This window comes from Lissotriton vulgaris, chromosome 2_1, assembly GCF_964263255.1.
Source record: "Lissotriton vulgaris chromosome 2_1, aLisVul1.2, whole genome shotgun sequence".
In the NCBI taxonomy this organism is placed as follows: Eukaryota; Metazoa; Chordata; class Amphibia; order Caudata; family Salamandridae; genus Lissotriton; species Lissotriton vulgaris.
The window spans coordinates 1802653485-1802679920 of NC_141687.1; the positions used below are offsets into that span (position 1 = coordinate 1802653485).

Here is a 26436-nt window from a genome sequence, read left to right on the forward strand (position 1 = left end):
TGTAAGGAGATGTTGGTTGATGAATTCAGAGACGAGGGACTGCTCCACGGAGGGTCCCATCTGGCGCTTTGGAGCACCGTAGGATGGAAGGAGGGTTCCTCAAGGGTTGGTGCAGGGAGGTGGTTCGGAAGGGGGTTTGGGAAATATTGGAAAATTGTCCTCATACAAATTCTGGCAAAGCTTAATGACTCAAGTTGGGTAGTATTTCTTTTTTGTATTAGAAATGAGTAGGCTGCAGGAGATTAAGTTCCTTTCCTGGAACGTCAATGGTCTTAGGAATCCCAGGAAGCTAGCGCGGGTGGGCGAGTTTTTAAAGAAGAGCGAGGCCCACGTTTATTTGTTACAGGAGACCCACCTGGAAGCCCAGGACTGTAAACAAAGTTTTAATAAGTTTAGCTGGGCCCAGGAGGCATTGCCCTCAAATCAAAGGGGCTGTACAAGAGGGGTAACACTGATTATAAGACGTAATACGGGGACCAAAGTAGAGAAAAATGGGGAACCGATCAATCTGGGAGGTGGCTAACTGCAACTCTCTCTATTAGTGGTGTACGAGTAGTATGCACTGTCTACTATGGGCCAAACGAGGATAACCCAGCCTCTCACTTGAATCTTCAGGCTAGTTTGCTCGAAACATCTGCTCCTGTAATACTTGGCGGAGATTTTAATTTGGAGTTCGACCCAGATTTTGATCGCACATCTAAAGTAAAATATAATGTACCTCCCAGAGCTTTTTCTAAACTCAAGTCTCTGATCAAGGAATTCAGGTTGTTGGACGTATGGAGAGTTGATAAAGGGAACGCCAGAGAGTATTCCTTCTATAGTAAAAAAAAATATAGGCAATACTCATGAATTGACTACTTTTTAGTTGATCAGAGTCTGCTGTCCGACCTTAAGTTTATTGCCTATATTCCTGCATCGATATCAGATCATTCCGCAGTAGAGGTGAGGTTAAATCTTAAATTGGAGGGGTGTCACAGGAGATGGACTTTAGACAGGGCCTTATTACTGGATGAGAGGGTTATGACTGAGGTGAATGTAAAAACAGAAGAGTTTTGTGAGTTTAATGTGGCTTCTACAAGTAATCAGGTAGTGTGGGAGACCTTTAAGGCCTATCTCAGAGGGGGCTATTGAGGTCCTTAATGATTAATAAGAGCAAATCAATTAAAGGAGCCGATGCAGATGCCCTTAGGAGAATTAAGGAAAAGGAGAAGGAGCTGCAACAGGCAGCTCTTGTGTCTAGAAGTCTCATGCCACAATTGGAGAGGGAACAGGTCTGTTCGCAGGCTGCCTTCCAAGCCAGGATAGATAAAGTCTTAAAAGATAGATGGGATGCCAGCAAACTACAGTATTTCGCCTATGGCGAAAAATGCGTCTCTTTGTTGGCTTGGAAGTCAAGGACAGATCGGGTTAGGAACCATATTAAGAAATTGGTCCAAAGAGGGTCTGGTGTCCTGCTGCAGGAAGACGACGAGATCAGAGGAGAGGACAGATTTTTTATGTATGATCTGTATAGGGAGGAAACAGAGTATAGTCCGGATATTGTAAGAACATGGTTGAATCAGAGAAATGTACCCCACCTATCCGAGACAGATAGGTCATATTTATCCACTGGTATTACAGAGGGGGAGATCATTGAACAACTTAAAAAGACGAGAGGGGGAAGGCTGCTGGGCCAGATGGGCTTCCTGTTGACATATATCTGTGCCTGCTAGATCGGGTTGTGCCGGTCCTAAAAACTCTGTTCAATAAAATATATTTAGAGAAGGAAGCAATTCCTCCATCATGGTCAGAGGCAACAGTATCCCTGATCCTTAAGTGAGACAAGGATCCCCCAAAAATTGAGGCATATAGGCCCATTTCCCTATTGAATTCGACCTCAAGATTTTTTCTGGAATTATGGCCGCTAGGATGGATAAAATTATAAAAAATATTATACATCCAGACAAGAGGGGGTTCATACCGGGAAGGCAGCTCAACGAACTTACTTTTCAAGCCATAGGGGCAATTGATGTTGCAATTGAGAAGAGGTTGCCACTAACCCTGGTTGAAATTGATGCCGCTAAGGCGTTCGATCAGGTCAACTGGAACTATCTCTGGGAGACTATGTCTAGCTTCGGCTTTCCTGTAAATTTTATTGAAGCCGTCAGATCCCTCTATCTAAATCCACGTGCAAAAGTTCTGGTTAATGTTGTTGTAACGTATCTAGGGCTCTAGTGTAATTTGCATGCCCTTATATAGGTATAACTTATCATATCCTTATATAGGCATAAGAATCATAACCATATTTAGGCACAGCCAATGCAGTCCAAATACGGCATGGCTACTTCCACTAAGCTCCTAGAGTACAACGAGTTCTTGAAGACAACCAGCCTTCAGCAGTATGGGACATCCCCCTGCTTCAGTATTGATTTGTCCCAGAACTCCTGGAGCGTGTAAAGAACTTTGAGTTCTTAGTGACGTTATTATGTCCACCCTTACGAAAAACTCGGCACCTTCCAGGTATAAATATACCCACATCTGCCCTAGCAAACACACTGTGGTTTGGAGCAGATCGACTAACTACTTGCCCGACGCCCTGCTGTAGCGAGTGCTGAAGGAAGCCGACCCTCCAGCTGATGCACTTGAGAGACGCTGTCTTTTCTCCTGCCGAGAAATCCAGCTCCAGTGTTTCCCTGCTACCCTTGTGGGTTACTGGGAGATCGAGTCCTGAGAGAGAGATACAAGACCTCCTTCATTCTATAACCAAGGTAATGAGCTGATTAGACCCTTAGAGAACTCTTGGATAGATTCTTGGCAGAAACCATTTAACTCAAGCTACCCCTCACTTACTTCTTCCCTTGTACTAGACTTAGGTTAGGTACACCGGGGTAGGCGTATTTTAGATACACCAGTTGAGTACTTTTCATCATTATTTATCATTGTATGTATTTTATCTATTTTACGTATCTTATGGCTTAGAAACCATATCATGCTTTTACAGTATTATTTCATAATACTCTTTTTACTGTACGCACTTTACTTCATAGCAAGTATTCCGATTGTAGCAATTAACTTCTCTTGCATGAGAAAGAAGACTGCTCAATAAATAACCTTTTTATTGAAAACGCCCGTCTCTCTATTTCTCTGGAAAAACCCTGGTGAAACGAAGCATGAATGATTGACTGAGTGAAATAGCCATCTATTGTTTCCTCGACTTTGAAGATATATTTCTTATTCTTGGGGAACAAAGTTGTCATGTTATATGGTTGTCAGAAACTAATCCCTTCTTGTTTATTCGAGAAAGTTTCTAGTGACCTCTGAGCTAGCTGGCATTCCCAATTATGTCTAACATACTCAATAGAGACCTAATGGACTTCAGTCCTACGTCTAAACTATCGTTTATTTTATTCCAATGCGCAGAGCCTATTGGGAATATAGGAACTACACTACAATGGTATCCACTCTGATTGGTTAGATATATCAAGAGGGACTAGGCAGGGATATCTCCTGTCACCCTTATTGTTTGATTTGTATATTGAGCCTTTTGTTTGTTCCCTTAGAGAAGATCTTTCTATTTTGCCTTTTAAGATCGCAGACCTGGAACTTAAGTTCGCCCTATATGCGGATGATCTCCTAATGTACACATCTGACCACGTTAAAGCTATACCCAGACTGTTTAAGTTAGCTGAGGAATTTGGTAAAGTTTCCGGCTACAAAATTAACAGAAAAAAGACGAAAATTATGAGCTGGAATTCCGGGAATGCAGTACTGGGGGTAAAAGGTCAGATGCGATATTTGGGGATCTATCTTGCACAGAAGTTGATGGATATACCAAGAGTCAGCTGGGTGAAGGTGTCTAAGGAGGTGGGTGGCCTATTGTCACGCTGGGCGAATCTACCGCCAAACATCTATGGGAGAGTGAACTTAGTAAACATGATTATATTACCCAAATTAATGTTTTTGTTCAATTCAATTCCACTTTATTTTAATGCTAAAGACCTCGCTACTCTCCAAGGTAAACTCAGGTCATTTATTTGGGCGACCAAGACCCTGAGAGTAGCATGGAAAGAGCTTAGGAGAGGGTTGAAATTGCCGCTGCCGGATCTGCTAGTTTATTGCCATGCTTTTCATTTTAAAAACTTTAGAATGCTAGCAAACAGGGCTGATTCTTCCTCCATGGGTCGTTTGTTTAAGGCTCTGTTGTATGATGTACCCCAGGGACAGGAATTCTTTCTTTATAAGTTTGGGGACCCCAAGTACTACAAAAAGGTCAGATTAAAGGTTCTATCAGCTGCACTGAGAAACTGGAGATATATTAGGAATATATTGGGAATTCCATATTATACATCGCAGGCCCCAATTTGGCACTCCCCGGGTACCCCGGAATGCCTCCAGGATCAACTATCACAACCTTACAGATTAGGAGGTATTCAAGTGTGGGGAGATCTCCAGGAAGATGCACAGCTTATTAGTTGGGAGAAATTGTGCGTATTAACCAGTGGGACACTGACAAGATTTAAGTACTGTCAATTGTCTGCATGGGGGTCATCCCAGTCATGGAGTAATGAAGTCTTAAGCATAGCTGTGGACTTCCATATCTAGAATAGGGTCATGGAAGTGTGAGCTGTCATTTTGGTATGGAACATTTATAGGAATTGGGGACTGTTTGGACGAAGAACTTGTGAGGCGTTGGGGCACTGAATTTTCTGAAAATGGGGAGGATTTGCGGAAATTGTGTTGTGATTCCTTCTCCATGTTACAGACAGTGGTCAAACCAGCTAATCTTAGAAGGAATCACTTGTACACTGCTTACAGGGTGTATTGGACTCCAGGTAAATTGTCCAAAATCTCCACAAAACGATTTGCACATGTTCATGGATTGCACGAAGATCGGCCACTTTTAGACGGGGGGTTGCGATTTCCTAGAGGAAGTATTGGGCCTGCAGATTCAAGTAAGTGCAATGCTAATCTTTTTTGGTCTTTTGCCGGATTACAGTTTGAATGCCCCAGCCTCAAGGTTCGCATTATATGTAGTAATTATTGCAAGGAGGGAAATATGTAGATCCTGGAAACTTGAGGCACCCCCTTCCTTTGCTGACTGCCTAAAGAACATTATTATGGTTAGTCAATCGGACATGACTTGCGGCATCTCTAGTTTGGATAAGATCTGGGCAGCTCTAGAGATATGGAGAGAGAAGTAGGATTAAGTCCTATGATTATGCCGGAGGGCTGTGGGTCCAGTTCTCCCTAGTAACAGGCAGGTCCCCAGGTGTGTGAACGGGAGTGGGACACGGATACAGCCTCACCTCTGGGAAGACTCTATCTCTCCTTTCAAGCCAACTACAAGGGCGGTCGCCAATTTGGGCTTGTAGGAAGGAAGTGGAGATATTCCACCTTGAGGGCTTACCGATGGCATGTATGAGGACAAAAAAAACGAATGTGTATAAGGGCACATTTCTCACACAACTTTGAATTGTGGTGACAGCCCGGCACCTAAACTAAATGCTGTGAAGGCCCTTGACCAACATCTACTTCCAGCAGTCATAGCATGGATTGAAACAAGTCCTTTTTAGGTGAGAAATCTTCCCTAGCACGCGGTCTGAAATTTTTGTTGGGAGTCGTCTGAAGGCCGACAAAGCCTGGAGCAGATCTCCAGATTCACCTTAAAGTTTACAGAAAGAAAGAAGCTGACATCAGAACACAGCGTTAAAGCATATATGTGGCTCCACTTGTCACTTCAGGGAGGTGCAAAGGGACCATGGAGCCACAAAGCACCATCCAGCAGCCACAACAATTCTCCAGATTCAGTCTGGACTCTGGGATGATCTAAAGGAAATGAATCTGTGATATGAAGTATCAATCAGAATTAGGATAGCAGGTAAGTAGCTACCATAGATTTATAATGAGCTAGCAAATTATTTAAAGCTCTTAAAAAGACAATTTTGGTCCTTATACCTTTAAGTATCCGACAAAAGGCTTCTTGTCAACCAATATGTTAAGCAGTCTATATACACATTTATATCATTCTGTAGATCATGAAAGGATGGTTATTTCGAAGCCATTTGCAATGTTAGCACTGTGATGTCAATTATTGTACTGCCTTATAACCAGTTGATGTGATCTACACTCCAGCCTTGCACCACAAAATAAATTGCATTTACTATTCTGTGATCAACTGCTGGAGTTAATAAGATGTACATTTGGAAATGATTACCAGAGTCCCCCTGGGCATAAACAAGGCATTTTGTGGGTCTAGAACACTTTAGTGTTATAAATTCCAGAATGCAGCTGAATCTATGTAAAGTTCAGTTAGAGAGGCAGGAAAAACAGTGGGCCACATGGAGGCTATTTAAGACCGGTATAAAATACCTATCAATAAAATCTGCAACAGAAGATTAAACTACGGTCTACAGGAAGTACACAATTCAGAAGTAATATGAAATGTAATTTTTTTTAACACACTCTTGTTGGACTTGGGTCAGAATCAAATGAGAGCAGAACATGATTATATTTGAGAGACACAGATGTGTACACTATGTTATTCTAACTGCCAGTTAATGAACAAGAATAAATATACCTCATTTAAATGTATAAATAAAGCAGAGATATTGAGTCAGAGGAGGAAGCTGTCTTGTCAGGCGAGCCAACATGATTTGCAAGATGGTGAATAGAATTCTGGACATGATTTGTAAAAATATTTATATTCAGATGACATTCTGCCAAAGGATAATCCAACCTGAAAAGCACACACTGCACCTCTTTTAGAGTATGGAATATGTTTAATAAATTCTCAAAAGAGGGGATGTTACGAGGAAATGTTTAATGATAATTTGAGGCTTTCTATATAATATTTTGTAGGATGACAAGTTCTAAACCAAAATAAACGTTGTGAACAAAAATATAACAGAAATGTATAATTAATCTAGAGAACAGTTTGTAAGGCAACACCACCGAAATTTCTAAATTCATTTTTTTCTTTCTAAAATCATATATTGCTTACCCTTCACAATCAATTATTTCTGGACCTTCAAATGAAAAAGGATCTAACGCATCCGGTGCGGACTTCATCTTGTAGGCTTTGGTCAAGACAGGATTAGTAAAGTATTCGTTAGATTCAAAGTGGAACTCTAAAGAAAAAGACTGAAAAAAATGTATCAATAATTAAGGGTAAAGTAGCGGATTTTATAAGCATAATTTACATAATGTAAACAAGCACTGCTTATAATTTCAATACAATATGCAATTAGATTAAAGTGAACAATAAATGGCTTGATTTTTAGTTTGGCATGCGGCCCTCCGTCAAGCTGGTGGATGACATTGATCCTAACACACTGATGAACTACTACCATCCGCTATATTTAGAGATTACTTCCGCTGCATCGGTGATCACTGCACCTTCAGAGGAGCCCATGTAATGGTATTACCTCTACAGGCACCGCAAGTTTCATGGGCAGCCACATGAACAGCATTTAGGAGTAGGAGACATGTGATAAGGATTTTTATTAACAAGTAGCCAAGGTAATCATAAATCTCACTTTAGAGTAGGATTAAATGGCAAGTGTGAAATCTAGATGTCATGGAAAACTGCAAAGTAAGTAATGGAGTATTGAACAAGCCAGCCAGATGTAGATAGTGAGTTTTATACTATGAGTTTTATTTGTGGCTCATGAATTCTGAGCAGGACTTTATTAAGCAATTCCAATAATTTGGTCTATGAAATTAATGCTGTGGGGATTTTATGTTTAGAATTAAACGGGGCATACTGCTTTCAATCATTTATGTAGTTCTTAGCGTCTTAATCACGTTTAAATATGTATTATTTTACAAAAGGTGCACTTTATTCTATTACCAGGAAGTTGTTAAACTGTGGTTTACTTCTGAATAAACAAATTTTGAATTTAATACAAACTTTTGAAAAAATTTCTATACAATAATTATAGGCCTCAGCAGTTTGTGGGTTGTTTGTATTTATTATGCTGTTCTTGTGGACATGAAACAAGGTCCAAGTGGTGCTTCTCTGATAAGCTATTGGGAAAAAGAGGCTCGATAGGAGTAATCTGTACAAACAAATCTGAAGAACATTTGATAAAAACAGGAATAAAAGTACTTATCAGAATACAAGAAACGTGCATCCCAAAATAAATGGAAATTTTATCAGAGAAGATCTACGAATGCTTAATATTGGACACGTTCCAAACAAAACTAGATAGGTATACTCAACCGAGACAGATGGCGGCCAAACATGCAACAGATGTGGATTCAGACTCCAACCTGCAACCCCCAGCAGTGGCTGCTGACCTCACCCTGCAGGATATAATGATAGCGCTACAAGGAATACGCTCGCACCTGGTGGGGAAGATTGATACCGTAACTACAGAAGTCTTATTAATAAGGGCAGACAGGAGAAACCTAGGCACCTGAGTGAAGGAAATGGAGGAGAGCACAAACTCTCTGGCAGTGGATACAAAGACGATGCAGAAAAAAGTGCAGGACCTTACTTCTATCAAAGAGTGCTGGAAGCCAAGATGGAAGACCACAAAGGTTGATATTGCCGCAATAATGTCCATATCATAGGGGCCCCCCGAGAGGTGGACCTATTTGTGGAGTACCTCATACTGAAATCGCTCCAACCAAGGGGACTGTCTAAATATTTTTCAGGTAGAAAGGGCCCATAGAGTTCCGGGCACCCGTCCTAAACCTCCTCCACCCCGCCACCTATAATTGCCAGAATTTTCAACTTCCGGGACAGAGATGTGATCCTAAAAACAGCCTGCAGTGCTCCACCTCTCAGGATAGAAAGTGCAGTTGTCACCTTCTTTCTCGACTTTATCGCAAAGGTGCAACAAGCAAGACAAAGTTTCCTAGAAGTAAAGAACGCCTTGAGAGTGAAAGAGATTAAATATTCTATGCTTTTCCAATCAACGCTTCAGGTGATGACAGAAAATAAGGTGTGGAGATTCCCTACCCGTGGAGGAGGCCTGGAATTGGCTCGACTGATAGAGAACCATGGGAAACCCAAGAAGTACAGAGAGAGGCAGAGACGCACACAGACGAATCAGCAGAGGCTGGTCGAGTCTCTCCTCAACTCTGAAACTATTCAACCACCTCAAAGGACTGAAGAGGAGGGGAGGGGTCATATGAAGGGATCAGATACGAGAGAAATCTTGGGAAAACGAAGGGCATTTGAGAAATTAACAGACTACAAAACAAGATGCAGAAAAAACAGTGCTTTTTTTTTCTTTCTGGGAACTTGGATAGGGGGTGGCCAAAGAGGTCTTATCTCTGTACTCAGCTACGTGAGATCGGTACTCCTAATAGAGGGGATTGAGGGTGGCGCACAAGTGGCCGTGTTTATGGTTTAAATCTTCCCGATGCTTGACAGTTAAGTTGTAAGGCGACAGACGCTCTGTAATTTGTGGGAGGTTGGGAGGCTCTATGCCACCATGCAGAGTAGCAGGGAGAGGGGATTTCTATGGTTTGGGGATTGTAATTTGTGTGTTTACTTTAAGGAATAACAGATGTACAGACCTAAAACACAGAGGGAGACAAAATCGAGAAGGGGGGAGGTTGTTAACGCACTTCACCACACACTCAAGGCAGTAACAGCAGCCCAGATGGGAATTCCACTAGATGAAACAGATGTCCACATGGATTTCTGAGATGTACCCACTAACACTACCCTGCAAGACGGGCCAGGACTATTATGACATGGAACTTCAACATATTAGGAAATAAAATCAAACGGACAATGATGATGCAAGACATTCGGGAACATACCCCAGACTTCGTTGTGATGCAAGAAATGCACCTGATGGGCAACACTTGTAAAGCCCTAGACAGATTTGGGTATCAACTAGCAGCACATGCCGGGTTTACCACTGGATCACGCGGAGCGGGAATACTACTCAAAAAGACACTACCCTTCACACCCCGTGGGACATGACAGGAACGATCAGATATGTGGCCGTCACTGGAGTATGGGAGGGTCGGATCCTCAACCTGTGTTCGGTATACGTACCAGCTGGAATGCATGCAGGAACCCTGCCGGAACTCAGCACGCTTCTCCTCAAACTCCCATCTGGAGTATTGGTACCAGGTGGAGATCTGAACGCAGTGATGGACTGCTCCAAAGAAAGACTTTCTAGTTTGGGAAGGGAGAGGGGGGTGGCACTCGAAGCATTTGCAGAAGCCCTCAGACTTGTTGAATTTCCTAACTAAGCATTATACCTTTCTCTCAGCACCACACGGAGACACTCACCGGTTGAGGTGTGAATGCTAGGACCTATTAGAATGAATGCCATACCATCCCGTAGAGACCCATGGCTACTCAGAGATAAAGCAATGCAATATAAAATTTGAGAACAGCCTAATGAACAAGTTACTTACCTTCGGTAACGATATATCTGTAAGAAACAGTAGTTAGTATTAGATTCCTTACCTTAGAATATCCCCAGGCGTCAGTCTGGATCCGGAAACTTTTGCGTAGCAGTACCCCTGCGCGTCGGTAGGCGTCGTCTGCAGGCGTCTCCTGCGGCCCCGCGTCCGTCGTTGGCTTCGTGCGCCGTGATGACGTCGCTGGAGTCCGCTCGCTGACGTCAGTTCTTTGCACACAGCTTTTCCGCGCCAGAACACGCAGAGCCATGTGAGAACCAACACTGGTGCCATTTTGAAACTAGGGCCCTGAAAGGGATGTCCCTAACCCTAGGTATTAGTTCGCAGAACGGGGAGGATGGGTGGGGCGGTAAGGAATCTAATACTAACTACTGTTTCTTACAGATATATCGTTACCGAAGGTAAGTAACTTGTTCATCTGAAAGAAACAGGTTAGTATTAGATTCCTTACCTTAGAATAGATACCCCAGCAATACCAACCCCGGTGGTGGGTCTGCGAACCAATACAATATTACACCAGAAAGTCCTGGAGGACAGAACGGCCAAAGAAGCCATCCCTCCGGACTTGACTGTCCAGGCAGTAGTGCCTCGCAAAAGTAGCCGCCTGGCAAATGTCCTGCAAGGGGACTCCCCGACCCAGGGCAGTAGTAGCCGCCGTGGCCCGAGTGGAATGGGCCCTCAGCCCAACAGGCGGCTCCTTCCGAGCCAAAGAGTAGCACGCTTTGATGCACAGAACGACCCACCGAGAGATGGTCCGTTTATGTACCGCCCGTCCTTTCTTCGCACCCACTTAGCCAACAAACAGTTGGTCATCCACCCGGAACTGGCGTGTGCGATCCATATAGAATGAAAAGGCACGTTTTGGGTCCAGACGATGGAGCCGCTCTTCATCCTTTGAAGGATGCGGAGGCGGGAAGAAGGAGGGTAAGGTGATGGACTGCCCGATGTGAAAAGCAGAGACGACTTTGGGCAGAAAAGAAGGTCTAGTCCGTAGAACCACTTTGCCGGGATGAATGGACAAGAAAGGAGGTTTGACAGAAAGAGCCTGGAGCTCACCCACTCTCCTGGCTGAGGTGATGGCAACCAGGAAAGCCGTCTTTAAAGTCAGAACCAGGTTCAAGTCCCACTGAGGCATCACAAACGGAACTGGTGGATACATGTGTGTGATGCCCTTCAAGAATCTTGTTACAATGGGGGACTTGAACAAAGAAGGTTGATCAGGCAGCCTCAGAAAGGCCGAAAGGGCAGAAAGGTAGCCCTTGATAGTACCCAGAGCACAGCCCTGCTGGGCAAGAGAAAGAAGGAAGAGAAGAACCTCAGAAAGAGGGGCAGAGAGAGGATCCAAAGCCTTTGCTGTGCACCATGCCACAAATTTGTTCCACCGACAGGCGTATACCGATTTCGTGGAGGGACGCCTGGCTGCCAGAATCACATCACAGACTTCAGGAGGCAAGTCAAATGGCCTCAACTGTCGCCACTCAATCTCCACGCATGGAGGTGGAGGCTGGACAGGTTCGGGTGGAGGACAGTCTCCTGCTGCTGCGACAGAAGGTCCTCCTGAAGGGGCAGGCGGATCAGGAGACCGACCGTCATGCTGAGTAACTTGGGATACCAGTACCTTCGAGCCCAGTCCGGAGCCACAAGGATGACTTGGGCCCGGTCGCGCCTGATCTTCTTCAGCACTCTGGGCAGAAGTGGTATAGGCGGAAAGGCGTATAACAGACCGCAACTCCACTCGCGCCGAAAGGCGTCGCCGTGCGAGTGCAGTCATGGAAACTCCAACGCGCAGAACTGATGACATTGCGCGTTCTCTTCTGTGACGAATAGATCTAACCAAGGCTCTCCCCATCGCAGAAAGAGGCCTTGCACCACGTCCGAGTTCAGACGCCATTCGTGATCCATCGAGCACCGACAGCTGAGTTCGTCCGCCCTGGCGTTCAGAGAACCTGCCAGGTGTTGAACCATCAGAGTCACGCCCTGACGTTCCAGCCATTGCCAGAGGCGCAGAGCCTCTTGGCAAAGGGTCCACGACCCCACCCCGCCTTGTTTGTTGCAGTACCACATGGCGGTGGTGTTGTCTGTGAACACCTGCACTACACTCCCGCTGACAAAGGGGAGGAATGCCTTCAGTGCTAGACGAATCGTCCGCAGCTCCAACAGGTTTATATGGAGCCGGGACTCCGCCGGAGACCAGATGCCTCTGATCTCCGCCTCTCCCAAGTGGCCTCCCCAGCCCTGGAGGGACGCGTCCGTCACAACAACGTGCTCCGGTTGGGGAAGGGAGAGGGATCTGCCCCTGACCCAATCGCGGTCCGTAAGCCACCACTGCAGTTGTTTCGCAGTGCCCTCCGAGATCAAGACATGGTCGGACAAGTTGCCCTGATGCTGGGCCCACTGAAACTTCAGGTCCCACTGCAGAGCCCGCATCCGCCACCGGGCTTGATGCACCAGAAGGATGCAGGAAGCCATCAGCCCCAGCAGCCGCAGCGTCAACCTGACCGAAACCCGGGATAACGGCTGGAAGATGGGAATCAAAGCCTGAATATCCTGGACTCGCCGTTCCGGAGGATAAACCCGAAACTGCGCCGAGTCGAGAACCGCTCCGATGAAAAGGAGCTTTTGAGAGGGACACAGGTGTGATTTCGGCACATTGATGGAAAACCCCAGCTCATGCAGGAGGTCTGCCGTCATCTGAAGGTGGTGGACGACTGTCTGGGGCGAGCCCGCCTTCAACAACCAGTCGTCTAGGTAGGGGAAGACTGAAACCCCTAACCTGCGCAGATGGGCTGCGACCACCGCCATCACCTTTGTGAACACCCGTGGGGCGCTGGTAAGGCCGAAGGGGAGCACGATAAACTGAAAATGCTCCTGGCCTACCGTGAACCGCAGGTAACGCCGGTGGGCCGGCAGGATGGGGATGTGAAAATATGCATCCTGCAAGTCCAACGCTACCATCCAGTCTTGCGGGTCTAGAGCAGCCAAGACCTGAGCCAATGTCAACATCTTGAACTTCTCCTTCCGGAGGAAGCCGTTGACGTTCCTTAGATCCAAGATAGGACGTAGGCCCCCTTTGTCCTTCTTGGGTACCAGAAAGTAGTGGGAATAGCAGCCACGTCCTACTTCTGGCCCAGGAACGCGCTCGATGGCCCCCTTGGCCAAGATGGCCGTAACTTCCTCCTTCAGAAGTGCCAAGCGGTCCCCCGACACACGGTGGATGGCGAACCCTGCCCCCCACCGGCGTCACTTGGGCCTGAAAGCAAGGCGTTGTCCTCGACCGCCACCACGGCGGTTTCCACGGCCGCCATCGCGTTGATAAGTTTGTTGCGGCGCGTGGCTGGCAGCACGTGTGGGACCGCCCCTTCCTTGGCCATGAAAGGAGCGAAACGTACCCGTTTGCTGGCGCTGGGTCGAGAGACCCAAGGACTTGGCCGTGACCCTGGAGTCCTTGAAGCGCTCCAGCGCGTGGTCCGCTTTGTCGCCAAACAGGCGACTGCCATCAAACGGCATGTCCATCAAAGCATTCTGGACATCTGCAGAGTGTAGGAGAGTAGGGTCTGCAATCCTATGATCACCCAGATTTTTTGCTTTTGTTTCACTGGTTTACGACTTTCTCTGGCTGTGGGCCTGCCAATCAGACCCACAGCCTAGCTGTTCTCTCACTAAATTGACAGGTGTACCTTAGGTGCATTATCCAATTGGGACTGGGCCACCTTATCAGACCCTGTAACTCAGGGCATAGGTGTACCCAGGGCCTACCAGGGGCTGAAGCATGTATTATGCCACCCCTGGATGGCCATCTAAATCTGACACAACTGGCTGCACGACAGCTGGGGCAAGGTGGTGTAATCACCCTTTGCTTTAGATATAGTATACCTATATCTAACCCTAAAAATGGACACACAGATTCCTATCAGTCACTCCTATGGCAGGCCTTGACAATCCTGAAGGCAGAGTGCTTGGAATCGTGTGAAATGGTGCTCTGGCATGAGCTGAGCCCGTTTGCAGCTTGCGGAACCAAGTCCTAATAGCTGTTCCATGATAACGCATACCATATACTCTTAAGTGCATTATAATCCTCGCGGTTAAATGCAATCTCTGGTATTGCTTTATCAAAACATGTCGAGTAAGGTGTCATACGAATTGGAATACTAACCCCTCGCCAATTCTGGCGACGGGGTTAGCATTCCACCCTTCTAGAGGGACACGACATGTATGTAACTGTGAACCCCGGTTAAAGTTAACTGAAGCCTCAGCTCCACAAAATGGATGCTGCCACCACAGACACGAGTCTGACCTCCTGCTGCTGGGAGTCCTTCCAGCGAGCAGAGATTCCTGTCAGGGGCGGTGCTAGCACCATCCCAGACAGGGTTTTGTGTATCCTGGGTAGGCAGGGCTTTACAGGAAGGTGACTGCAGAGTGGCACCCCGGTGCTCACTACGCATCTGCCGGCTAGAACCTGTTCCAGGGGCACACCAGCCCCTGGCCTGGGGAAAGTCCGGCATGGGAGGGGGGGTGTAACCACCCCCCTTCCTGGTCCCACCCCTAGGGCAGGACCTAGTCGCGTACCCACCCCTTTCTTTAGGATAAAGGCAGGAGCGGGGACCCTTCCAAATTAGATCATCTTTGAATCCTGAAACTACTTTCTACGAAAGGAACTCTCGACTTCTTCTCAAGATTTCTCCCTTGTGGCTAAGGAGTAGTCACCCTGCATCCGCAGGCACCATCTAAGAACTCTGCGGTTTGCTGCACGTCCTTCCTCAGGAATCCGACCGACCAGCACGACGAGACCTGGCTTCCCTGGCACCTCTGACCTCTACCTACCTCTACAGCTAAGCTGAGAACCGTAGGTGCGACGAGACCTCGAGGGACCGGCCATCATCAGAACTGCACGACTTCTGTCCAGCACGACCGACGAGGGATCCTCTGGTGAGTGCTTTGGGGTCCGAGAAGCCCCGACCCTGAGCAGCTCCAGCACCGAAGTCCAGCCTCCCAGCATCTCCACGATCTGCGTGGGGCCCTTCTGCTTTTTGCTGCTCACCGCGTTGTTTGGCTACTAGTCCGCTGGCTTGTGGCCTTCCTAACGACGCCCGACGACATCACTGCTGCTGGTCTGGTTGCTCCAGACTGGCCCTTGCTCCCTTCCAAAAGAGGAGCACCCCGGACCCTCCTGGTCCACTCCAGACGCCATTTTGAGTCCACCGCGTGGGCTTGAATTTGCCAAGACTTGTTGCCCTAATCCTGGGTCCAGCGACGTCGACAGCTTCATCCATCGTGGGACAGCTCGCACCTCCATCCTGGTCGCCGACAACGCCTCCTGGTCCGTGAGACTGCAGAGCCCAGCGTCGCCCACTCACCTGGTTGAGGTGACTACCATCCGGTGCCCTCCTGGTGCCATCTGACTACTGGCTAGTGGTCACGAACTTGGTCCCCTCTGCTTTCAGGTATCATCCATCTTCGATCCAGGCTTGGATCACTTGAACAATCTTCACTGGTCGCCTGCCAGCAACTTCTTTCTTCAGGCTCCTGGTTCGTCTACGAGGATTCCCGACGTCTTTTGAGACCTATGCAGCTGCAGCCCCTGGGCTAGGTAACTTCGGCATTTCGGTGCCCCAGCATAGCCTCACTATCCAAGGGTCAGGATCCACTGTCGTTTTCGATCTACCTAGTCGGGTTCGCCCGAGAACACTAACTTTGTGAAATCTAGCTACCATAGACTTACTTACAGTACTTACCTGCTAGTCATTTCGCATTCCACTTTTAGAGTATATGGTTTTTCGTGCCCCTCGGGCATTTGTGTAAATTGTGCAACTTGAAGTATTTTCGTAAGAGTTTTGTTGTGTGCTTAGTACCCTGTCCTCATAAAGAGTACAGGGCTGTTGTGATCTAAATAAATACACTGTTTATTTTCATAACACTTGTGTGGTGTCCTTTCACTTGGTGTTCAAGGGGTATATGTGATGGTATAACAGCTGGCTTAACACGACCTCTAGAGTTTAGCCCGAAGACTGCTTGTATCCACGCTACTAGGATAGCTGGTCTATAAGGTTGACTTACAACCAATCACCATAAGGGTCGTTTGGACTGATGCATAGTGATCACTAGAATAGTGAGCACTGCATATCAGGCCAACTTCTCACATTGGTGGCAGCGGGGGGAGTTGAGCTTGCTGTTGTTTTACCACACGTATCCTAAGAATATCTTGTGAAAGATCACATAAGTATTCCAGGTACATATAACTTAGCTTAGAATACTCTGAGTTCTACTGAACCAGCTGTTGTAGCTCCTCAAGACATAGCACACCTTGGCTACAACTCTTAGCAAGGGATCAGTAGGCAAACATATAGTGTAGGTAGGTGCATCACTTACACCACACTAGAATCAGCATGTCAGACAAAGGAGGAAACTCTGAGTCTCCCCTTGTGTCAGTGGACCCTCCACAGGTCACTTCTAGATATGCTGCTCTTAGCTTCCAGGAGATGAGACAAGTGTGTACCTCCAGGAGGAAGCTAAAACAGGGGTCTAACCCCACAATCCCATTCCTGATTGTTCTCTTAGAGACTTATGATGCCAGGAGGGCTGGTAACCCAGACCCTTCTAATCCAGATGGGAACATGCCTCCCCTAGAGGGAACCACAGGTGACCCTGACCTTATCCATCTCTCTGCAGAAGGTGAAGAGGAGGATGAGGATCTAGAGCCATCTGAGGATGAGGCAGACAAAGGCCCAGTAGTAGTTAGCCAGCTAACTAGGGACAACTTAAGCAGGCATGAGAATGGTACTAGGAGACCCCTGGGGCCCCTCTCAGGCCAGCTTAACATTGGGAATGGACGAGTTAGGTCTCTGTCCAGAGGCTCTAACAGATCCATCCGAACCAATGGCTCTCAGGGCTCTTCTCAAAGAGGGATGGCATCCCCTCAGAGGAGAGTATATGAAGCCAAAGTGAGGGAAGTCAATCTGAGGATTGAAAGGGAAGAACTTGCCCTGGCCAAAGAGAGACTTGCCTTTGCTAGAGAGCAAAAGTTAAGTGGGTTAGATCTCACTGGTGGCAGCATTCCCCCAAGGGAAAACAAGAGTTTAGATACTAGACACCTAAGTAAGATAGTGCCCCCCTTTAAACAAGGGGATGATATCCACAAATGGATTACTGCTTTGGAGAGGACCTGCACTGTACAGTGTGTCCCCCAGAGTCAGTGGACAGCTATCTTGTGGCTCTCCTTTGAAGGTAAAGGTAGAGATAAGCTCCTCACTAATAGAGCTGAGGATGCTAACAATTACCAAGTCCTGAAGAATACACTGATTGATGGGTTTGGCCTAACCACTGAGCAGTACAGGTTGCTGTTCAGAGATACCCAGAAAACTCAGTCTCAGGATTGGTCTGACTTTGTAGATTGTGCCACTAAGGCTTTGGAGGGCTGGTTGCTGGGCAGTAAGGTTACTGATTACACAGGATTGTATAATCTGATCATGAGGGAACAGATTTTAAACAATTGTCAGAACCAGTTGTTGCATCAGCATCTTGTTGACTCAGATCTGACCTCTCCCCAAGAATTGGGAAAGAAGGCAGACAGATGGGTCAGAACAAGAGTTAAGCAGAACCAGGGCCAGAACCAGGGTGGTCAGAAGAAAGCAGACCAGAAGGGTAAAGATTCTAAGGGTGAACAAAATGACCAGAAGTCTTCGACAGGTCCCCAACAACCCAAAGAGGGTGGGGGTCAGGCTTCCCAGAAAAAGAAGAATCAAGAAGGCCAATCAAAAAGGTGGTGCCAATACTGTAAAAGTAAAACTCACTGGTTTAGTGAGTGCACCAAGAAAGGAGGGCAGACTCCTGCTACTGCAGCCCCTAATATTTACAACAAGGGGTGGTGAGGGACAGAGTCTCTGAATTAAGCAGAAAGCTCTCACCCAGTCAAGAGATCAGGGCTAGATCCAACACCGTTTTTTAGCTCACTGCACCATCCCAGTTTCAGAACCTGGCTGTATGCAAATTAGTCTGTTCCTGTCCCAGTGCATGATGGGAACAGGGCAAACCAAACTACAAAAGCCAATTCTTACACTGGGAAGGAAACAAGCTCCCGGGGACCGGTTTCTGGCATTACAGCCGTCTTCGGCCCGGTTTGCTTGAATCCTGATGGTGCAATGAGCAAGGGTCTCACATCTGAGAATACCCTTCCACGCTTGGGGTGGACAAAAATATTTACAACAAGGGGTGGTGAGGGACAGAGTCTCTGAATTAAGCAGAAAGCTCTCACCCAGTCAAGAGATCAGGGCTAGATCCAACACCGTTTTTTAGCTCACTGCACCATCCCAGTTTCAGAACCTGGCTGTATGCAAATTAGTCTGTTCCTGTCCCAGTGCATGATGGGAACAGGGCAAACCAAACTACAAAAGCCAATTCTTACACTGGGAAGGAAACAAGCTCCCGGGGACCGGTTTCTGGCATTACAGCCGTCTTCGGCCCGGTTTGCTTGAATCCTGATGGTGCAATGAGCAAGGGTCTCACATCTGAGAATACCCTTCCACGCTTGGGGTGGACAAAAATATTTACAACAAGGAGTGGTGAGGGACAGAGTCTCTGAATTAAGCAGAAAGCTCTCACCCAGTCAAGAGATCAGGGCTAGATCCAACACCGTTTTTTAGCTCACTGCACCATCCCAGTTTCAGAACCTGGCTGTATGCAAATTAGTCTGTTCCTGTCCCAGTGCATGATGGGAACAGGGCAAACCAAACTACAAAAGCCAATACTTACACTGGGAAGGAAACAAGCTCCCGGGGACCGGTTTCTGGCATTACAGCCGTCTTCGGCCCGGTTTGCTTGAATCCTGATGGTGCAATGAGCAAGGGTCTCACATCTGAGAATACCCTTCCACGCTTGGGGTGGACAAAAATATTTACAACAAGGGGTGGTGAGGGACAGAGTCTCTGAATTAAGCAGAAAGCTCTCACCCAGTCAAGAGATCAGGGCTAGATCCAACACCGTTTTTTAGCTCACTGCACCATCCCAGTTTCAGAACCTGGCTGTATGCAAATTAGTCTGTTCCTGTCCCAGTGCATGATGGGAACAGGGCAAACCAAACTACAAAAGCCAATTCTTACACTGGGAAGGAAACAAGCTCCCGGGGACCGGTTTCTGGCATTACAGCCGTCTTCGGCCCGGTTTGCTTGAATCCTGATGGTGCAATGAGCAAGGGTCTCACATCTGAGAATACCCTTCCACGCTTGGGGTGGACAAAAATATTTACAACAAGGGGTGGTGAGGGACAGAGTCTCTGAATTAAGCAGAAAGCTCTCACCCAGTCAAGAGATCAGGGCTAGATTTGCATATAGCCAGGTTCTGAGCTGGGATGGGGCAGTGAGATAAATAACGGTGATGGATCAAGCCCTGATCTTTGGACTGGGTAAGAGTGGTCTGTTTAACTCAGACACTCTGTTCATCACCACCCCCTTTTCTAAATCGTTTTTGGCCACTATAGGTGTGGCAGGGTATACTCAGACATGAGTCCCTTTCTCACTGCTCCATCAGGATTCAAGCAAGCCGGGCCGAAGAAGGCTGAAATGCCAGAAACCGGTCCCCGGTAGCTTGTCTCCTTTCTGGTGAAGAATTGGCTTGGTAGTTTAGTCTGCCCTGTTCCCATGATGCACTGGGCCAGGGACAGACTGATTTGCATATAGCCAGGTTCTGAGCTGGGATGGGGCAGTGAGATAAATAACGGTGATGGATCAAGCCCTGATCTTTGGACTGGGTAAGAGTGGTCTGTTTAACTCAGACACTCTGTTCATCACCACCCCCTTTTCTAAATCGTTTTTGGCCACTATAGGTGTGGCAGGGTATACTCAGACATGAGTCCCTTTCTCACTGCTCCATCAGGATTCAAGCAAGCCGGGCCGAAGAAGGCTGAAATGCCAGAAACCGGTCCCCGGTAGCTTGTCTCCTTTCTGGTGAAGAATTGGCTTGGTAGTTTAGTCTGCCCTGTTCCCATGATGCACTGGGCCAGGGACAGACTGATTTGCATATAGCCAGGTTCTGAGCTGGGATGGGGCAGTGAGATAAATAACGGTGATGGATCAAGCCCTGATCTTTGGACTGGGTAAGAGTGGTCTGTTTAACTCAGACACTCTGTTCATCACCACCCCCTTTTCTAAACTGCAGCCCCTAAGGCACCTGTGCCCCCTAGTACAGCCAGCAGTAGTAGTGCACCTCCCAAGGGACTAGTTGGGTTAACCTTGGGTTCTGAGGGGTATGACAACTTAGTTGGCACACTCACTCAGGCTGTCCTTGTCTGTACAGGGGATATGGATATATCTCCTGATGTCAGTCCCAATACTTAGGGCAAATACAGGCAGACACCTTTAATCAATGGAAGAATGGCTCAGGCCTATAGGGACACTTGTGCCAGTGTCACCATGGTGACACCTAACTTTGTGGACCCTGGACAGATCATGCCAGGTACAGATTTCCTGGTGACCAATGCAAGCAATGTCACTACCAGTCATAGTATGGCAATTGTTGCTTTCTCCTGGGGAGGGGTAAATGGCCAAAATAAGGTTGTTGTTAGTTCAGACCTCCCAGTGGATTGTTTGTTGGGCAATGATTTGGAGTCATCACAATGGTCAGAAGTGGAGCAGAGGACTCACATGGAGATGTTAGGCTTGCCAGCACATGTGCTTGCTGTGACTAGGTCACAGGCCAGAAAATGCCCCACTGAACAGGTGCTGGATCCTGGAACAATGGACCAGACACCTTCCAAGAAGAAGAGCAGTAGGGTTAAGGCATTGCCTTCCCCCCTGCCCCAGGTTGAGGATCAAGTCTCAGAGGAGGCTGACCTACAGGAATTGAGGGAAACTGAGCCTAAAGAATTTGAACTTGATCAAGTTGAATTTCTGGGCTCAGGGGGACCCTCAAGAGAAGACCTGGGGAAGGAACAATTAGACTGCCCTTCCCTTGAACCCCTCAGACAGCAGACTGCTGCTGAGGCTGCTGGGAACGCCACAGGTACCCACAAGGTATACTGGGAGGATGGACTCCTGTACACTGAGGCAAGAGACCCCAAGCCTGGCATGACCAGGAGGCTGGTTATCCCCTTGTCTCAGAGAGGTTTCCTTCTTACCTTGGCCCATGAGATTCCCTTAGCAGGACACCTAGGCCAGACAAAGACTTGGGACAGGCTTGTCTCACACTTTCACTGGCCTCACATGAATGAGGATGCCAAGGAGTTTTGTCGCTCCTGTGTCACTTGCCAAGCCAGTGGTAAGTCAGGTGGCACAACAAAGGCCCCCCTTATACCAATGCCTGTGGTGGGGGTGCCCTTTGAAAGAGTGGGGATTGACATTGTTGGTCCAATGGAACCCCAGACAGCATCAGGGCACAAGTTTATACTGGTGGTAGTGGATCATGCCACCAGGTATCCTGAAGCTATTCCCCTTAGGACCACTACAGCACCTGTTGTGGCAAGAGCCCTAGTTGGAGTGTTCTCCAGAGTGGGCTTCCCTAAGGAGGTTGTCTCTGACAGAGGTGCAAACTTCATGTCAAGCTACTTAACTGCTATGTGGAAGGAATGTGGTGTCAACTACAAGTTCACTACACCCTATCATCCACAATGCAATGGGCTTGTTGAAAGGTTCAACAGGACCCTAAAAGGGATGATTCATGGACTACCTGAAAAGCTCAGGAGTAGATGGGATGTCCTGATACCCTGCCTTCTGTTTGCTTACAGAGAGGTCCCACAAAAGGGGGTTGGCTGCAGCCCTTTTGAACTTTTGTATGGGCATCCTGTAAGAGGACCCCTGTGTTTGGTGAAGGAAGGATGGGAGAGACCTCTCAAAAAGCCTGCAACCAACATAGTGGACTATGTACTTGGTCTCCGCTCCAGGATGGCTGAGTATATGGAGAAGGCATCTGAAAACCTTAAGGCCAGCCAAGAACTACAAAAAGCTTGGCATGACCAAAAGGCTGTCCTGACTGTGTATCAGCCTGGACAGAAGGTGTGGGTGTTGGAGCCAGTGGCCCCAGCAGCACTCAAAGACAAATGGTCTGGGCCCCACACAATTCTTGAGCAAAAGGGAGAGGTCACCTACCTGGTGGACCTTGGAACTCCCAGGAGCCCCCACAGGGTGCTCCATGTTAACAGGCTCAAAGCATATGTCGACATCGTGGGAAATCCTGTTGCCCGGGTTGTGGCTGGCGCCCTAACCGCTCGCATTCTCCACACCCTAGCAATAACACCCATAGTGTGGGCTTTTGTTGTATGCTATTAAACACCAGGTCAGCGTGTAAACATGCGCAAGACATTTTTGAGCTCCTAGATACAGTGAAGCCACTATGTCTTATGCTCACTGAGACGTGGTGGGGCGAATTCTCCAACCCTGATGTCGTTACGGCAATCCCGCCTGACTACAACATCTTCAGGAAGGATAGAGCTAAGGGAAGGGGCGGTGGAGTGGCATTGGTGGTCAAGAAAGGCACCCCGTGCGCGATCCTGCCAGCAAAGGACATCCGAGGCTCGGAGACCCTAGCCTTTTCTATTACTCTGTCGCCACATCAATCTTTTAAGGGATTACTCGTGTATAGGCCACCTGGCGCACCCGGCACGTTCTTTGAAGATCTGGATTCCGTGCTGTTGGGGCTGGCCCTGAAAGCGGAACATTGTATCGTGGCAGGGGACTTCAACTTTCGGATGGATGATCCGTCCGACCCTGCTGCCATCAAACTTTCCGAGGCTTTGACCCCGCTGGGACTGATCCCTTATTTACAGGAGCCTACGCACGAGAAGGGGCACACTCTTGACCAGGTATTCTCGTCTTCCCCTCTCGAGGAGATTGAGATTACACCTGTTCTATGGTCAGACCACTTCCTTGCCAAATTTACGATCAAAGGCATAGCTAAATCGGTGCCTATCCTGGCACAGCAACAGGGTCGTGTCCATAGGGCATATCATCGAGTAACCCCAGAGATGCTGGCCCAGGCTGCAGTGGTTCACCCTTGCCCCCTCTCGGGCGATCTGGAAAGGGATCTGGAGACCCTGCAGGATTGGCTTCTTGACAGGCTTAATGATCTTGCCCCGGAATTGACACCTCGCCTGACACCGAAACGGGTCTCTGCGCCTTGGTTCACCGCTGCACTGTCGGCTACGCGGCAGCAGTGCAAGGTAGCCGAAAGAGCCTGGCGGGCACAATATGATACTGTTGCCAAGCTGACCTACAAGACGGTGGTTAAGGCCTATCACCGGGACATTCGCCTGGAAAAAAAAAGCATATCTAGCTAGGAGAATAGAAGCCGCTTCTAACTCCTGCAAGGAGATTTTCTCCATCGTGAGAGAATTTACTTCCCCATGGTCTAACACCTCGGACGAAAAACCATCAGGTACCTGGGCTACGGACCTTGCTGATTTCTTTACGAGCAAGATCCAACGCATACAGGATTCTTTCCCTTCGCCTGGGCCCATGGGCCAGACTGAACCTGAGACCACCGTATCTCCGCAGACTTGGCCAGGTGTGACGCTGAGCGTGTTTCCACCGATCTCTGCTCCTGACTCCTTAGCTCTAATGGGCAATTTAAAATCGGGTTCACCCCTCGACCCATGCCCTGCTAAATTTCTAGCGAAAGTTGCGGAGGTGATCAATCCACTGGCTAACCCGCTGTTGAATCTCTCGCTGAGTCAGGGAGTGGTCCCACAAGCCTGGAAGCAGGCGATGGTGATTCCTTTGCTCAAAAAACCAGGCCTAGATCCGAAGGCCCCGGTTAATTATAGGCCTATCTCTCTGCTGCCGGCTCTCACGAAGATTGTGGAAAAACACGTTCAGGGTGTGCTTTCCAATTTTCTTGAGACCAACGAGATCTTGCATGCCACCCAATCGGGTTTTCGTCCCCATCTAAGCACAGAGACTGCGCTCCTTGAGGTCGCAGAAACCATTAAAGGGGTTCTGGACTCTGGGGGCAAAGCCATGCTGGTGATGTTAGACTTGTCGGCGGCGTTCGACACCGTCCCCCATGATGGCCTTCTCGCAAGACTCTTTGAGATAGGTCTACGGGGGACGGTGCTCGACTGGTTTTCCTCCTTTCTAGCCGGCCGCCGGCAAACGATCTGGGCTCCGCCTGATTCCGCCGTGATGCCGCCTCTGGGAGTCGGGGTCCCACAGGGCTCTATCTTGAGCCCGACCCTATTTAACATCATCATGACCCCGTTGGCGGCGTTGGTGGAGTCATATGGCGCCCAGATCGTATCCTACGCTGACGACACCCAGCTCCTCTTCTCTTGTAAGAGAGGAGGTGACTTTGATGAGGAGAGTATCCGGGATTGCCTTGGGGCTGTTTTCCAATGGTTCCAACTGAACAGCCTCAAGTGCAATTCCGATAAGTCCGAGGTACTTTTCTTTGGGTGTGACACAGAGCCAGATTGGCAGGCCTGGTGGCCGATTAATATGTTCCCTCCGTCTTGTTCTTCCCGGGTTGCCAAGAATCTGGGGGTCAAGATGGATAATGGGCTAACATTGAAATCCCAGATCCTCGGGGTGTCGGGCACTTGCTTCGGCATCCTTAGGATGCTGCGGAGGTTTCTTCCCCTGCTGTCCGAGGAGCACAGGAAACTGACAGTGCAGGCTCTGATTGGGTCCAGGTTGGATTATTCCAACATTCTCTACCTGGGCCTTCCAGAGTACTTGTTGCAGCGGCTTCAAGTGGTGCAGAACGCCGCTGCAAGAGCAATCTATGGTTTAAATAGACGGTCCAGTGCATCGGGCCTGTTGAAAACCTTGAATTGGCTTCCCATCCGGAAACGGATTGCCTTCAAGGCTCTGACTCTGGCCTATAAAGCTCTCCACGCGGGGGGAGCAAAGTACCTTCAAAAGAGACTGGTCTTTTATCAACCGACCAGGTCTTTGAGGTCGGAATCCCTGTACTTGGCAGTTGTTCCGCGTGTAAAGAGAGCGCGCCTCGGAGGCCGCTCTTTTGGATTGCTGGCACCACAGTTGTGGAACACTCTGCCGCTTGCTCTGCGGGGAGCTACTAGCCTGCTGGCTTTTAGAAAAGGCCTTAAAACCTGGTTGTTTACTCAGTAGCCTGTTTTTTTGTATGTTTTTGCTTGGCACTCTGTTCTTTCTTTTATCGGTGTTATGTTATTTTGTCGCAGCCTTCCTTTTCCAATAAAGCGCCGGGACACTCTTTTTGAGTAGCCGTGCGCTATACAAAAGAATAAATAACATAACATAACATAACATAACATGAGCTTGCTCATGGCCATAGATGAGGGACAGGAGGAAGAGAGTGACCCTCTCCCAGACCTGCTCACTCAGAATCCTGATGATGGATCAGTAGATGGTGTTGTCTTTTGTGGCAGCCTCTCTGAACATCAACAGAAGGATTGCAAACAAGTTCTTCAATCCTTCAGACATATGTTCTCTCTAACACCCAGTCACCAATTGGTGTACCCATGAGGTTGACACTGGTGACAGCTTGCCAGTTAAGAGTAAAATCTAAAGGCAGCCTGATCATGTTAGAGACTGCATAAAAACTGAAGTGCAGAAAATGTTGGAGTTGGGAGTCATTGAACCCTCAGATAGCCCTTGGGCTAGTCCAGTAGTTCTAGTGCCAAAGCCTCACACCCAGGGTGGTAAGAGAGAGATGAGGTTTTGCGTAGACTGAGCAGCTCCAGCACCGAAGTCCAGCCTCCCAGCATCTCCACGATCTGCGTGGGGCCCTTCTGCCTTTTGCTGCTCACCGCGTTGTTTGGCTACTAGCCCGCTGGCTTGTGGCCTTCCTAACGACGCCCGACGACATCACCACTGCTGGTCTGGTTGCTCCAGACTGGCCCTTGCTCCCTTCCAAAAGAGGAGCACCCCGGACCCTCCTGGTCCGCACCAGACGCAATTTTAGGTCCACCGCGTGGGCTTGAATTTGCCAAGACTTGTTGCCCCAATCCTGGGTCCAGCGACGTCGACAGCTTCATCCATCGTGGGACAGCTCGCACCTCCATCCTGGTCGCCGACAACGCCTCCTGGTTCGTGAGACTGCAGAGCCCAGCGTCGCCCACTCACCTGGTCGAGGTGACTACCATCCGGTGCCCTCCTGGTGCCA

The 26436-nt window shown here is 48.2% G+C and overlaps 1 protein-coding gene across 11 annotated transcripts in view; it reads right to left on the reverse strand.

The window, feature by feature from the left end:
* Positions 1-26436, reverse strand: part of NAP1L4 (nucleosome assembly protein 1 like 4) — a 1422554-nt gene that overhangs the window by 651397 nt on the left and 744721 nt on the right. For all 11 annotated transcript variants that reach the window (XM_086957864.1, XM_086957862.1, XM_086957858.1 and 8 more), the window contains one exon: positions 6980-7119. In XM_086957864.1, coding sequence (XP_086813990.1) covers positions 6980-7119 — 140 coding nt within the window. The remainder of the gene's footprint in view (positions 1-6979; positions 7120-26436) is intronic.